The 15,683-nt window shown below is 40.9% G+C and overlaps 1 protein-coding gene across 2 annotated transcripts in view; it reads left to right on the forward strand.

Moving 5' to 3' along the window:
- Positions 1-12,877: 12,877 nt before the first annotated feature.
- Positions 12,878-15,683, forward strand: part of LOC136979047 (carnitine O-palmitoyltransferase 1, liver isoform-like) — a 118,094-nt gene continuing 115,288 nt past the window's right edge. Inside the window, exon 1 of one of the 2 annotated variants that reach the window (XM_067274940.1) lies at positions 12,878-13,193. In XM_067274940.1, coding sequence (XP_067131041.1) covers positions 13,075-13,193 — 119 coding nt within the window. In that variant the 5' untranslated portion in view covers positions 12,878-13,074. The remainder of the gene's footprint in view (positions 13,194-15,683) is intronic. The other variant, XM_067274941.1, reaches the window with a different exon arrangement.

Genomic DNA, 15,683 nt, shown 5'->3' on the forward strand with positions numbered 1-15,683 from the left:
CTCTCTGAATAGGGGTGTTAAGACGCCACCTAGCGACAAAATTTAGCAACACTAAACGACCCTCTTTTCGAAGCGAGAAATTCAGAATGCGATAGCCTTTCTTATCTCGTAAGCATCGGTATAACAAGGTGACGGCCGGATGTTTGAGCTGTTAAGACTTCAGCCTGCCGCTCTGAGATCGATTTTGGGCTGTTGAAGAACCCGGGGCGATCTGTACCTGGTGTGTCAAGACAGTCCGGCAGCCCAAACTGTGGATCTTCAGAAAGCGACGATGGGTAAGGTTAAAACGGCCCTCCATAAACAAAACAAATCAAAAAATCACCAGCTGCCATATTGCAAATGTGATGAAATATACGATGAGCACGAACATCTTTAATTAATGATCTCAGGTAAGAGTTAGCAATACTGAAATACGACCGCGATTTGTGCGCAGATAATTTCTTACCATAATAAGTTTACAGAGATTTAACAGAAAAATCCATCACAAAGCATTGTGGCCGTCGGCCATGTTTTTTTTTTTTTTTTGTATAATTTTGTACATATGTTCGTATTTTTATTGGATTAGTTTTAAGTCTTTCCTGTTTCTTTGTTCTAAAATTCTTCCTAGAACGTTTTCTTAATCCTTCTCCCATGGGGGTAAGACGACCAGTTCCGAGAACGTGGGAAAACAAAAGAAGAGTGTGGAGCCTGAGGGTAAAACGGCTGAAGAGAGACCATTCTTGTGTGGGATCCGAAAGAAGAAGCACGAGGAAGGCAGTGCTCGAGAGTGAAAAAAGGAAAGAAACAAAAGAATACGAGAGACTGCAAGGTGCTAAGGGATCCGAGAAAGAAGTGGAGAACAGCGAACATATAAGTAGAACATCGAGACAAGTTAAAAGATAAGGTCTACGGCAACAGAGGAGTCAAAAGAGTATAAAGGAGAAAAGAATCGGAGAAGGTGTCTTACTCCAAGATTCATCGATTCAAAAAAAAATCCCGGGTATTTTCTAATCTTTCTCTCTGTCCTTTATTCTTAATTTCCATTTTTTCATTTTTTTATTTTAGCTATAAGATAGATGTAAGTTTAGTTTTTAAGTTAGAGTAAAAAATATATCGACCCGCGTATATTTGTCACGTACCACGAAGTCTTGTTTGTTGGTTAGATAAAAAGAATTGGTCAACGCCTGTGTATCTTGACTAAGTAAGTGAGATAAAGTTGGGATCGTGTAAAAAAAGAACCGTTTCGTTGTGAATAAATAATACTTTGTGCTATTTTTGTAATCAAAGCCTTTTTTTTTGTACCTTCCTGCTCGCGGGATCCAGTACGTATCATAACGAACTTCACAGCATCACGATTATTGATGCGAATGTGTAGAATTCCATTTAATCCGTGCAAGTTGTGATTACCAGAGCCTCTTCGGCCGACAATTTAAAGTGTTTAAAATTGGCGTTTCCACTTCCCGGGACGAAGACCCAGGGGTTGGATTTGTGGAAGCGAGTGTTCGGGTTGTTTCATTGTGTGGAATTACAGAGAACGAGGCGCTTGACGTGTAAGTGCATGAGTGAGAGAATTCGAGTAAAGGTTAAACGGTGTATATCTTCGTGTACAGTGATGTTATGTCCGTGTGTATGTGTGTGTGTGTGTGTGTGTGTGTGTGTGATCGAAGAACATCTTCGGCATGTCTAAAAACAGAAAAACAGTAAATTACGATACGAGAATAAGATGTGTTAAAAATGAAACAAAAGAGTTCTTACCATCGGAGATTTCGGAAAATATTCACTTGTACTGTACGATAAATGGCCAGTTGGTTCTCTTGGTGGTAAAGTTGGGAAAGGAGCTATTTCTCCCTTCCAAATGTTCCTACAAAACACAAAGACAGTGAGAAAATAAGAAGTTGATACATTTATTATCTAAGGTCAACATTATTACCTTTGTAAATTTTTCGTCGGATTGGAGAATTATTTTTTAACAAAATTAAAACAATGTCTGTCCAAAAAGCACTTCTTCTCAGTAGATAAAAGTGGTAACAACCCCAAGTATGGATGAATGTATTATAAGTTCGCCGAAATGGGGGAGAGTTTTTTATTCCCAACCGTCGGGATGGCTAAGGGCTATACGCATGTGGGTGGCGGTTTTCAGGAGGCAGGAAAGACAAATTTTTCACAAAGAACCCGTTTATTTTCGTTGAAAAATGCTTACGTATAATCGACAAGGTCCTTAAAGGCACTGTCCAGTCCGTTTGATGTTTTCAAGGGTTTTCTTTCGTCCTGGCGATGGCGGACCCCGGGGTGACGGCGTATTGAAGTTCGGCACAGTTACGTAACACAAGATAGAGACGAGCAGAAGCACGGAGCGAAGAGGGCGACGATTCCAAAAAGATCTGTCATCGAGGAAGAAGTCTTTTTTTGCAGTCGGAGTTTTTATTAGTTTTTTCGCTTAACTTGGCGCTAATTGGGCAGATATTTCTTCTGCGCTTCCTAATTGGTCTTCCACCTGTCTCCAGGTGTAAATGGAGCTATAGGTCGCGGGAAGTCGGCAAGAGAAGGTTTATCCGACGCCGTCTTTTAGACTATGATCGCGTTTAATTGTTGACTATGACACCTACGCTCATTTTAATATTTTTTTCTTTCTAGTTTCGTTTTGCTTTCTAAACTGCGTCTTAAATTTTTAATATTTTTCTTTCTAAATTTTCTTTACCTAAAATTTTGTTTTTCCCGTTACTCTTTATGAGCGTCGACATCAAAGTCCGGTGTCGCCGACTCGACACTTATAAAAGTTATAATCTTGGGGTTTGACTTAACAAACTTGTACATATCCCTTTTGGGGAGGCTATTTCCGGGCCTCACAGTATGCAACAGTCTGTATGTCACCAGTTTTTTTTAGAAATTAGTTGTAAATTTAATTGAACGTTTTTTGTGTTTTTAAAAGGACATTTTTAACTTCTGGCAACAGGCAGCCCAAAAAGAAAGGTCAGTTGCCAAGAATGTGTGTACAGTATTGTCTACGAACGCAAGAAAATAAATGGTGGTTCCTTTTTGGACAGACATTGTTTTAATTTTGTTAAATTATTACCTTTATCAGATAGTCTTTCTTCCCGAACAGTGTCATGAGGAGAGCGAAGGACCTGACCTGGCCTACCCTAGCCTAACCTAACCTAACCTAACTTTAACCGGAAGCTCAATCCTCGTAACAGTTGTTTGGGAAGAAAGGTCGGCCGAATGTCGTGTCCGGTGAAGAAACGTGTCACGTCCTGGTGGTCACAATCGGGAGTCAAATCCGTTGTCGTCGACCGAGTGACACGTTCAGGAGACAAGTCCGTGGTCACGTCAGAATAAAGGTGTCATGTCTGGGTGTCGAATCCGGTCAGAATGTCGCATCCGGGTGCAAAAAACGAGTTGGGGTAAACCGAAGAACATCACTGCCTAGGCCAAGGGAACCGTAGCCATCTGCAGCAACAAAACCGCGGTTCCTCGACTTCAGCGGCGCTCTCCTCCGATTCTTCGCCGTTCCGACTTCAGAAAGACGATGGCGACGCTGTCGCGAACGCGGACGAAGAGGCAGACCTCGCAAAAGTAGAAAGTGACGTCGAACTCTAAGAGAACTCGTCACTTTCTACGTCTTCCACAACAAGGCCTGTGGCTGGCTGATCCCTGACGACCTTGGCCAAGTGGAATGGACTCAGAACCCTCCCGCTCTCGGAAGAGTACCAGGCCACAGGCACGCGGAAAAGGTCATCACCACCCGCTGCCTCTCGCTCGACGGTCTCCAAGGACACCGAACTAATCGATTTGGCAGAGACACAGTCGAGCTTCAGGTCCTCGACCTTCTCATCGCAGCCGTTTGAGGAACCCCCTTCCTCCGGCGCCATCGCATTCTTCCGTCGGAACCTCCGGCGAAACCACGCAAACATCTTCATTCTGAAAAAAAGAAAATTTGCAATTAGCCGATTAAACCAAAAGCTTAAATTAATGTCTAAATTCTTCCGAGAATAAGCAAAATGCTCACCGCAGCTGCCTTTTTAAATGTAAAAGATTCGAATCCGACCATCGAACGACGTGCCGCGATGTGTTCTGGAACCGATTAACGCAGAAAAGTTCAAGATTATACTCACGACGAGTCGGAATTCGGATAGCTCGCGTTAGATCCTACCGGAAATTGCTAGAACGTTCCAACTATATTTGCAGTAGAGACGACTGAACGGGAACGAAGAAACTCTCTTACGTGTAATTTGTATTTGTACGACAGTAAATTAAAGCCACGCCGCACGTAGCCATGAGGAAAAGACACTCGAGCCCAAGTCGTAACAAGTGTTTCGTTCTAGAGCAATTTACCCTAACGTGCACGTGTGAGGTTTCCGACTGGGGGCTGACTATGTCAAGAGGGTCGAGCGGTCGCGAAGGGTCGTATGTGGGCGATCGGCACTGAGACAGACTCCACGGTTACAAGAAACCGTTTATTTGACACGAAAGAAGCTTACAAAATTTCGCGATCTTGGAAGATCTAGGTCGGTAGCAGCCTCGGGATCTTCCTCTCCTTTCCGATATAGTCTCATTTCGAAGGAGTGTCCCTGGGTCGCGAATGGCCTGTTCCCTCGACGACTCCGCGACTCCAGGACGATGCGGTCGACTTCCGTTGATGGAAAGATGTCGATCCGAGGTCGGGAGACGGAGACGAGGATGGGCACGAGACACACACACAACAATAGATCCGTCACTTGGCACTTTCGGCAGAAGAAGCCGTCGCGTCCTTGAATTCTCAGGTTTTATCTGTTTTCCTCCGATTCCACTTTCCGATTGGTCTCTCCTCGTCACATGGTGACAATTCGAAACCTTTCGGAGGCGCGGGAGAGGTCAAAATCGAAGTTTAATTCGATTCCCATTCGGAGTTAGACGATCTACGTTTCTCCATTGTTCTATTGTTTAAAAGTTCGCGTCGTTTTCATTAAGAAAAACTATTTCTAACTTTTATTTTCTTTTCTCTAAAAACAATAATTTTTTCCTAAAAATAAATGATTTTAACGCGAATTTCAGTGAGGTTCGGACCTATTCAGAGCCTCACACACGTCGCATAAACGCAACGATGGCATTTAAAAGAGTTTCGTGCAAAGAAATTGCGAACGAGTCGACCAAAACACAAGACAAACGTGCCCATAGCCCAACTCCATGGGCGTAGCCAGGAAGGGGCATGGGTGGCACGCCCCCCAGTTAACCTGGTACCCCTCCCAGAAAATTACAGCCTCTACTAGGCCCCTCCCATAAGAAAATCCTGGCTACGCCAATGCCCAACTCGCCATTGAGACACGAACGTTTAGGTGGCACAAAGCATTGGCAGAGGGTTACGTAAGTGTGGAAGATCGACTGCACTCAGAAAAGACCACCTTGTGGAAAGAGACAAAGAGTTTAAGAAAAAGAATTCTTTGTGTCCAGCTTGTATAGATAACTGTTAAGTTTTGGAAAAAAATTTTTTTATATTTAATATACGAAATTTAAGCATTATTCTTTAAATAAGATATATATTTGTTAAATAAATTTCATCGAGCCCAGGCTCTCACATAGCGTTATCTGAACATCGTAAAATTCTATTCCATGTAAATTTCGTGTACAGTAGACCCCCTATAACACGGGTTCATATAACACGGATTCGTATAACACGGTGAAAAAATTGCGATCGTATTCGTATAACACGCTAAAAAAAGACTCGTATAACACGGTAAAACGTCATAGCCGACTCGTGTCGCGACAGGATTGGTCGAATCTGGACCAATAGCAGATATTGTACAGTACAAACTTTGAGTTTAAACGAGCACTGGACCTATTAAAAAACATTTATTATTCAACGGCCATAAAAATTATATTTTTATTAATGATGTCTTCAAAGTTAAGTTATTTTTCTGCGAAAAATTCGCTGATCAGGAAACACGCGTCCACCGTTCGATGAGCCGGTCCGCGATGAAAACAAGCTTAAGCAATGGCGTCGTCGAACGGTGCATACTCGGTAAGTAATCCAATAATTTTTTGTTTATAGCATGGTTTATATGGATTATTCTCAGAAAATTATACGTGATTTGGAAATATTGAGTCAAATTAGTCTCAAATCGATTAATTTTATGGAAGGAAACGGGTGTACTATAGATTACCACCTATGGAATTTCAGGACTTTGATTATATATTGGAACTCAGGGGACCGAGACGAGTTCAACGGTACCCTATTTTTGGACCGGAGACGAAAAATAAAAAAGTTATCTTACTTTTTAAGTTACCATACTTTTTTAATGCACTCATGAAGACGGCACCATAGTTGCTAGTACTGCCATCTTGCGGTAAAGTCTGCAAACCATGACGTCGGACTACGGTCATCTCCAGTAGGGTTAAACACGCGATACGAAAGCGGAGAGAGCGACGCGGCTTCCGATCATCGCGCGTTCGCCATTTCGGTTAATGTTACTTATGGCCGCCACGTGGGCCGTTCTCACTGTTCGTACTCCCGACTGACCTCCCGGAGGGGAACCGCCGGCAGGCCGCCATGTGCTAAACGTCAGTAGTTATTGATTCACGGTAGTTCTTGAACAAAGTAAAAGAAAAGGGGAAAACGTCTACTAAAGGCAATTTTAACGACAAGCGACGCGACTCCCGATCGCGATAGCGAGGCCGACTTAGCGGAGAGAGCGACGCGACTCCCGATCGCGATAGCAAGGCCGACTTAGCGGAGAGAGCGACGTGACTCCCTATCATCACGCAATCGCTGGAAAAAAGTATGATAACTTTTTTATTTTTCGTCTCCGGTCCAAAAGTAGGGTATCGTTGAACTCGTCTCGGTCTCCTGAGTTCAGATATATACCCAAAGACCCGAAATTCCATAGGTGGTAATCTATAGTATCCCCAAGGAAACCTTTCAAATAGCTGTAACCCCTAAACTGCACACGCGGCGGGCTGTGATCGGCTCATGTATTTAAGTGACTAGTACTGTACAACACGGAATTCATGTAACACGGAACGTATCTACCGTGTTATAGGGGGTCTACTGTTTTTTTTTTTTTTTTTGCTTTTTCCATCCCACCCTGTGGGCGATAAGAGGATGTTATAGCAAGCACATTACGGGTTCGGTCGGGCCCATATTGGAGCGGCCGGATGGTGAGATACGGGGATCGATTTATCCGGACTGCCCACTCTCCCGAAAATTTTCTGGGGATTTTTCGACCTGTCTGGATTTGATCTCGGATCCCTCGAAGTAGTAGGTTGTCACCTTGGCTGCCCGGCCATCCGACCGTCAAATTTATACTTTAATAAACCTCAAGTGAAATTTATTGTTAGGGTTTTTGGAAAGTTCTACTTTAACATTTATTTTATAATGTATTTCAATGAGCAAGATTAAGTGGCTGGATGGCCGAGCGGTCAAGGTTAGCATCCTACCGCCGTGGGGGACCCGGGATCGAAGCCAGACGGGTAAAAAAATCCTCATGAATTTTTCGGGGGTGGTCCGTCCGGGTATGTCGGTCCCAATCCCTCACCACCTGGCCGCCTCGTTGTGAGCCTGTGAGTAAGATTAATTTTAAAAGTGAAAGAAAAAAAAGTGAGTAAGATTAATTTTAAGTCGAAATTAACAGGAAGTTAATCGCACTCGAGACAAAAATTATTCAAAATGTTTTGCCTAAATTTCAATTTCTGATAGTCTTACGGGAAAAAGAAAGAAAACAAATTGTCTTTTATTCACTAAAAAGCTTCAAAAGATGGCTCGAAAGTAAGGTAAAAAGTGTTTTTCGATCCGTTTGGAACGAGTTCAGCTTTGCTGCACAACTAGACTTAGCAAGAATTTTGCAATACTGAATACGGTTCAAGTGAACAAAAAGGTTATTGAATAGTGCGAATTCATTGCTGACCAAATTATGCACTCATTCGAGTTTATATACGGTATTTATGTAACGAGACTAAACGCTTGACAACTGACGCCATAAATGCCTCGGCCATCCCAAGCCGTATACATTATTGTTGATTGTTGACTATTTTCTACTTACCAGGAATATTATGAAAGTAAAATACTTATAAAATTTAAACATTTTTAAATTGCATAGAAAAAGTTTTGAAGTACTCTAATAATATTTTCAAATGAAAAAAGAAATATAAAAAGTGTTTTCCAACTTATCTTACAGACAAAAGTTATAATAAAATACAGTAAAAATATAATTTGTGATGCACAGTACCACATCAATTTTAGGCCAATGTAACTAATATACTGTATTTCAAAACTAAGTTTTAAATCATGTATACTATTACTGCGGTATTAGTATACAGTATATGATATAACTGATATATTACTGTCGCAATAAATTAATTTCATCTGGGATCTTTTCTTTTTACCCTATTTCTTGTGTCAACTGGATGGCAGAACGGATAAGGTGGCCACCTGCCGCTCTGGGGACCTGGAATTGAATCCGAATGGGTCGAAAAACCTTGAAAATTTTTCCAGGGTGGTTCATTTGGACATGACTGGCCTGACTTCATCACTCGGTCGCCCCATTGTGGGCCTAAACTAACCCATAATGAGTTTGCTAAAAGAAGGCCCTCTTAGTACCCACAGGAAGGAAAGAGCTTTTAATCTTATTAAAGGAAGGATTAAATCTTATTTCCCGCGGGTACATTTTAATCACACCCATCATGAACTCGGCCAAGCCCAGAGAGGTGGCCGGATGACGAGTGACACAGCCAAACATATTCGGAACACATCGTTCATGAAAAATTTGTGGAGAGTTGCTAGTTTCGGCTTCTTTCTCGGGTCTCTGAAAGCTGTAAGATGACAAGTGGCCGAATGGATGAAACTACTAAACACTGGTAGTTGGTCGTGGGTTCGCGCCTCACCAAAGAGCTGGCCACGTAGAGTTTTCGGGTTTTCTTCAAGTTTGTAACACTTAAATTGGGACCAGTTTTCCATTGAAAGTCCTCCCGGGAGGCACCCCTTCGGCAGATCGCCTACGTATCGCGTTGCCGCAATTTGAAAGCTGTAGGCTGCCATGGCTGCTTCGACCAGTCTGTCGGAAATATTGCTAATAATGTGCTTAAGTTATAGAAAGATCTTAAAATGGTCTGGAATTGAAATAATGACATCTAACTCGTGGGGTAAATGTATGACAAAGATAAATAAATAAATAATCTTTTATTCTAAAAGGTAAAAATAAAAAAAAATAAAAAAATGCAGTATTATCGAAACGATGCAAAATAAACTGTTCGCAGAAATTCATTTATAGTGAACAGAGGACTATTACTTGTTCTACATAATTTTTCATAAAAGGCTCACAATAGGGCTGGTAAATGAAGACGTTGAAGAAGGGGCCGACAGCCCGTGCAAAATTCTCGAGGTTATCAGCCTGGATTTTTTTTTAAACTCTCACGTGAGAACTAAGAGGGTCTTTTTTGCAAGCCGATTTTGGGTTCGGCTAGACACTAGGCTAGACCAACAATGAGGCGGAGTCCGACATATCTAGACGGACCTTCTTCTTCTTCTTCTTCTTCCTCAGCTTTTCCCACTCTATGTAGGGTCGCTGTTTCTGATGAGTCGCCTCCACTGCTCCCTGTCTTGGGCTGCCTCCACATTCAGATGCCTCCCTTTCAAGTCCTCCGCCACAAGATCCATCCACCGTCTCCGCGGTCGTCCCCGCCTCCTCCTCCCCCTCACTGACATCTGCATAACCCTTCTTCCCACATACTCTTCTTCTCTTCGTACCACATGACCAAACCACTTCAATCTTGCCTCCTGTATCTTTGCTTCTATGTTCGTAACTTTCACAGTCCCCCTCACACATTCATTTCGAATGTGATCCCTTCTCGTAACCCCACACATCCAGCGGAGCATCCTCATCTCCGCCACCTCCATCCTTTTGACATGGGTTTTCCTCAAGCTCACAGTCTCAATAGCATACAGCATAGCTGGTCTCACCACCACCCGATAAACTTTCCCTTTCAACCTAAGCGGCACCCTCTTATCACATAACACACCTGACATATCCCTCCAATTCCTCCAGCCAGCCTGAATCCTGCCTGTCACCTCCTTATCCACACCTCCATCCTCTGCCACAGTTGACCCCAGGTACTTAAAGGTATTGACTCTGCGAAATACGTCTCCCCTCAACTCCAGATCCCTCTCCCGGGCACTATCCACCTCCCCACTACACATATACACTGTTTTACTCCTACTCACCCTCAAGCCCCTCCCTTCCAACGTGCCCAACCACCTTTCCAATTTAACCCTCAGCTCCTCTTTAGTCTCGGCGCACAGAACGATATCATCTGCATACAACATGGTCCAAGGCGCCTCTTCTCTGACCCCGTCCGTGATCACCTCCATCAGCATGTTAAACAAGAAGGGGCTCAGTGCTGACCCCTGATGTAAACCAACTCCCACCTTGAAGCACCGGGACACTCCAACACAGCTCCTAACCTTTGTGGCCACATCCCTATACAGTTCCTGTATCAATCTAACATACTTTTCAGGAACTAGCTTTTCCCTTAGACACCTCCAGAGTTCTTGTCTAGGCACCGTATCATAAGCTTTCTCCAGGTCAATGAATGCCATATGCAGCCGGGTTTGCTTCTCCCAATATTTTTCCAACATTTGCCGAAGGGCAAAAATGGCATCGACTGTTGACCGTCCTGGCATGAATCCAAACTGCTCTCCTGCAATGGTCACCTCTGCTCTCAACCTTCTGTCTAAAACCCTTTCCAAAATCTTCATCGTGTGGGACATCAACTTTATTCCTCTATAGTTTTTACACTCTTGAACATCCCCTTTTCCTTTGTAGATAGGTACAAGTATACTTTCTCTCCATTCGTTAGGTATTTCCTCCTGCTCAAAGACTTTTTTGAATAGGTCCCATAGCAGGTCAATGCTCTTCCTCCCCAATGACTTCCACACCTCTACAGGAATTCCATCTGGGCCCTCCGCTTTACCGTTCTTCATCCTCTTTAGGGCCCTTTCCACTTCTTCTCTGGTTACCATCTGTACCATGCCCATGTTTTGGCTTCCTTCCTCTCTGTTCTTTGTTTCATTCTCTGTATTCAAAAGTCCCTCAAAGTATGCCCTCCATCCTTCTCGTATGTCGTTCTCCCTTCGAAGGACCGTCCCCGTCGTGTCCTTGATCTGCCTTACATGCGAGATGTCCTTCGTTGCCCTATTCCTGATTTTGGCTAAACGATATATTTTCTTCTGTCCTTCCCTTGTATCCAACTCCTCGTATAAATTCGCATATGCTCCTGCCTTTGCCTGTGCCACTACTCTCTTAGCTTCACGCTTTGCCGTTTTATACGCAAATCTATCTTCCTCAGTACGTGACCTGTCCCACTTCCGTTTTGCCTCCTTCTTTACCTGAACAACTTGTTGCACATTTTCATTCCACCACCAACCTTCCTTTTGCACCCTAATCTTTCCAGATGTTACACCAAGCACCTCCTCCGCACAGTTCCTGATAGCCTGGGCATTATATGCCCACCAGTCCTGCACCCCCTCCCATTCTTGCGAGATTTGTAGCAGCACCCTCTCCACATACTCCGCCCTCGCCCTCTCCTCCCTCAAACGAAACCACTTGATTTTCTTCATCTGTGTATTTCCACTTTTCCTATACATTCTTAACTTCATGTCTATGCACATCAACCGATGTTGCACCGATACCTGATCTGTTGGTATAACCTTACAGTTTATCATTGTCGCAAGGTGCTCTCGTCTAGTAAGGATATAGTCAATCTGCGAACTATGAGGCCCACTGTTGAAAGTTATCAGATGACTTTCCTGCTTGGTGAAAAACGAATTCACAATCCCCAGATCAAAAGCCACAGCAAAACCCAATATACTCTCCCCCTCCTTGTTGGGTTCCCCAACCCCATGGCCTCCATGGATCCTTTCATAGCCCATGTTCCGCCCCCCTATGTGCCCATTGAAGTCGCCTCCCACAATTACTCTCTCCCCTCCTTCCAGTGTCCTCATTTCTTCATCCAATTCACTCCAAAAACATTCTTTCTCCTCTGTTGCACATCCTACCTGGGGTGCGTACACACTAAACACCACAAGTAGATCATCTCCAAAACTCAGTTTCATTCGCATCATCCTATCACCTCTCCTGTACACATCTAGTACCTCGCTCCTCCACTTGCCAGCCACCACTATTCCAACCCCATTTCTTCCATTCCTGTTTACACTGCTATAAAACAATTTACATCCATCTCCAAGTTCCTTCGCCTTGTCTCCCCTCCACCTCGTTTCTTGCACGCACAGTACATCAATCCTCCTTCTCCGCATCATATCCACCACCTCCATTCCTCTTCCCGTCATACTTCCCACATTCAGTGTTCCCACTCTCAACACCTTTTCCTCATGTAGGGCTTGCTTCTTTAACCTCATCCGCCACTGGTGAGGTAGCCCTTGCCCACTTTTCGCAGTTTTAGGGCGATCTAGCTGCGCGTCGCCTACAGGGTTCGCCCTAGTTCTCCTTCTATCACAGTTTCTGAGACTCATCATGTAGTTTTGGCAAGATGTTTTACGGCCGGATGCCCTTCCTGACGCCAACCCTCCTCCTTTATCCGGGCTTGGGACCGGCAACAGCCATTTTCAGGGCTGCGTAAAAGTCAATAAATATTCGATAAAATCGATTAATTTCACTTCGAACGAATTTCAACGAATTTCAACTAATTATTAACATATCTAGACGGACCATTCCCCAATAATTCCAGAGGGTTTTTAATCCGTCCAGATATGATCCCGGAATCCCAAAGCGGTAAAGAGCCATCTTAATCGCTCGCCAAGCCCGGATTAATCCTGCTTTCCGAGCGGTAGGCCTAAGCCTCAACCGCTTCAACCATCTGAACGGCGTCACAGTCGCAAAGGTTAAATTATGTAGTTTTTGTCCGCTATTGTCGCTTCGATCTGCGATTCATTCCGTCCTCTTTAAATTGACACTACGTGTGTATCAAAACATAAGGGATTCTGTCGGTAAGAATTGACATTAAAAATAATTTTTCATGAAGAAGTTATTCGATTAGATATTTTGAGTTTTGAGGATTTAGAAGTGAAGTTTGTTACATAAAATACGTAAAAATCATTATTGGAAAAAGATTATGGCCGAAGCGAGAATTGCAGTAGCAGAACCAAGAGTAAGTAAAGAAAGGCAAAATAATTGGCTCGATATCGGAAGAGTTTGGACAACAACCGTCATCAGGACCTATTATAGAACAAGGTATGGTAACTTCTGTATTATTATATTCGTTTTGAGGTATGAGGTTATTGAACAAGAAAAACATAAAAATTGTAAACACGCTTATCATTTATATGTCAATATCGATAAAGAGAAGGACTGATCAATATCTTCTAAACATTTCTTGACATATATTTCAGAATATTGATAAGTTAATCACTTTATTTATTTATATTTTAATCATAATAATTTGAAGGTTTACATTTAATATCTGTAGTCTTCGACATTTCCAATTGATAAAACTTACATAGAATAATTTTAGGATTTGCATTAATATAATGCAAATTGACATGAAATTATAAAATGAATATAGTTGAATGTGTTGATTAAACCGTAAGCAAATATTAGTAAATGAAATAACAGAATAAATAAATAAAAAAAGAAAGATAAAATTATTATGGTTGAGTTATTTCAGAGTATAAGAATTTTGCAAGATGATATTTTTTAGAAGAATACTCCATGTATTGTAAGTTATTATGACACACAACAATAAAATACTAAATAAAATTTGAAAAGTTTGATCGGTTTAATCTTGAATCTGTTCTGTTCCATTGTCTGACAAAAAGGTGTTTTATTGAAAGTGCTTATGCTTATATTTTAAATGCTTGTGTTTTATTTATTAAATAACAACACAAGACAATTGGTTTTATATTTTATTTAGTACTTGAGATTTATATTTTTAACATGCAAAAGTTGTTTTTCTTGAATAGAGTAATTGTTAATGGTTCATCTCATGAATGCTTGTTTACATTTTCCTTATATATCAATTAATGGTCATTACAATAAATGATCAGTACTTGTAGTTTTTTTTTATGTTTGATACTTTTATCTATGTTTACCAGGGGCATCCAGAAAATAAAGAATGCTTGACTTTAAAAAGGAAAAAAATAGTATTGTTAGGAAAAGTTTTATTAAGTAATTAGTAGGGTAGATGTACCAGTTTTGGCCAGTGTAGTACCAGTTCTGGCCAGAAAACAAATTTAACTTAAAAATATAATCACAAATGAAACAAACTTTTATTGTTAACTATGTGAACAGTTAACAATAAAAGTTTGTTTCATTGGACAGATTTGAATATGTGGTTATTATATTTTTAAGTTAAATTTGTTTTCTGGCCAGAACTGGTACGCTGGCCAAAACTGGTACATCTACCCTATAAGACCAGTTACTTTTCTATATAGTCATATTATGATTAAAACACTAGTTTGACACTAGTTTAACATGACACTAGTTTTTTGATTCCTTTGTTGCAGACTTCCACTGCCAGTTCTTTCAGCCAGTTAATGACGGCCTCCTTCACTGCATTATCCAAAATATTTCAAATCCATCCAAAAACTCTCAGGTTGGAAAGAGGTGAATGTCACTGCAGGCCCATGTCAAGACTGTATGGTGGGTGGTTGAAAAATTTCTGAAGCACAGTTTGAATGGCTGCAGCACAGTGCTGTTGTGCTATCTTCCTTGATATAGGATGAATTTGATTCACATTTAGGAAACGAATAATGCTTTGCGCTTTACATTTGATGAACTTATTAACTTATTGTCAAAGGCAGGCTTATTGTTATGTCAAGGGTTAAACCCTTGACATAACAGTGACAATAAACCTGCCTTTATCAAAACTCTACAAGTGCTAACACATCAGAGAACAAATTGACTGTTTAATGTTGGTCATTTAGCTGCACAGAGTGCTATGTGCAAATGTTCTTTATTTTCTGGATACCCCTTGTATTTGTTGTGTACTTTTAACAATTTTAATATCAGAATATTAATAGACCCAAATGATAAATATTCATAATTTTTTGAATATTTAACATTTGGGTCTATGATATATTTATATGAAATATTAAGTTAATAATTATAGTTGTAATGATTAATTTTAATTTTTAAATATACTGTGAAAGACAGGGCTTTTAAGAAATTATTTTTATAGTAAAATAGAACATTAATATAAATTATAAAGTATTATTTCACATATTTTATGTTTTTTTAGTTTTTAATTATCTTTCTAGCTTTTATTGTGATGTTCATAAGAGTGGCTCAAGGGTACATAGCATCTTTAGGCCACATGGATAAATGGTGCCGTTTATGAGAATTTAAAAAAAAATTATCACTATCTAAAGCAATTAAGAAAGGAAATTTTAAAAGTTGCAGAATACAGACTACGAGAATTGCACAAGACTAGTTGAAAGTACATCAAATTTGTTAAAATACATACATATATACATGTGTATGTATTTTAACAAATATATTGTATGGAAGTATATATGTATATATGTGTATTTACTTACAAGTAAATATATCAGGTTGTAAAGGTGAAAGTTAATGTTTCATTTTATTTCTATTTTCTAGAAAATACTCTGGAATGTTTGATGTTTTGTATAGATATAAGTAAAGTAACCAAAAGGCATTTTATCACATTTTTCATTGGAAATAGATGTATCGGTAATGTTAATGACAATATGAAGCTTTTAAAAG

This window comes from Centruroides vittatus, unplaced genomic scaffold (assembly GCF_030686945.1).
Source record: "Centruroides vittatus isolate TY-2023 unplaced genomic scaffold, ASM3068694v2 contig_575, whole genome shotgun sequence".
In the NCBI taxonomy this organism is placed as follows: domain Eukaryota; kingdom Metazoa; phylum Arthropoda; class Arachnida; order Scorpiones; family Buthidae; genus Centruroides; species Centruroides vittatus.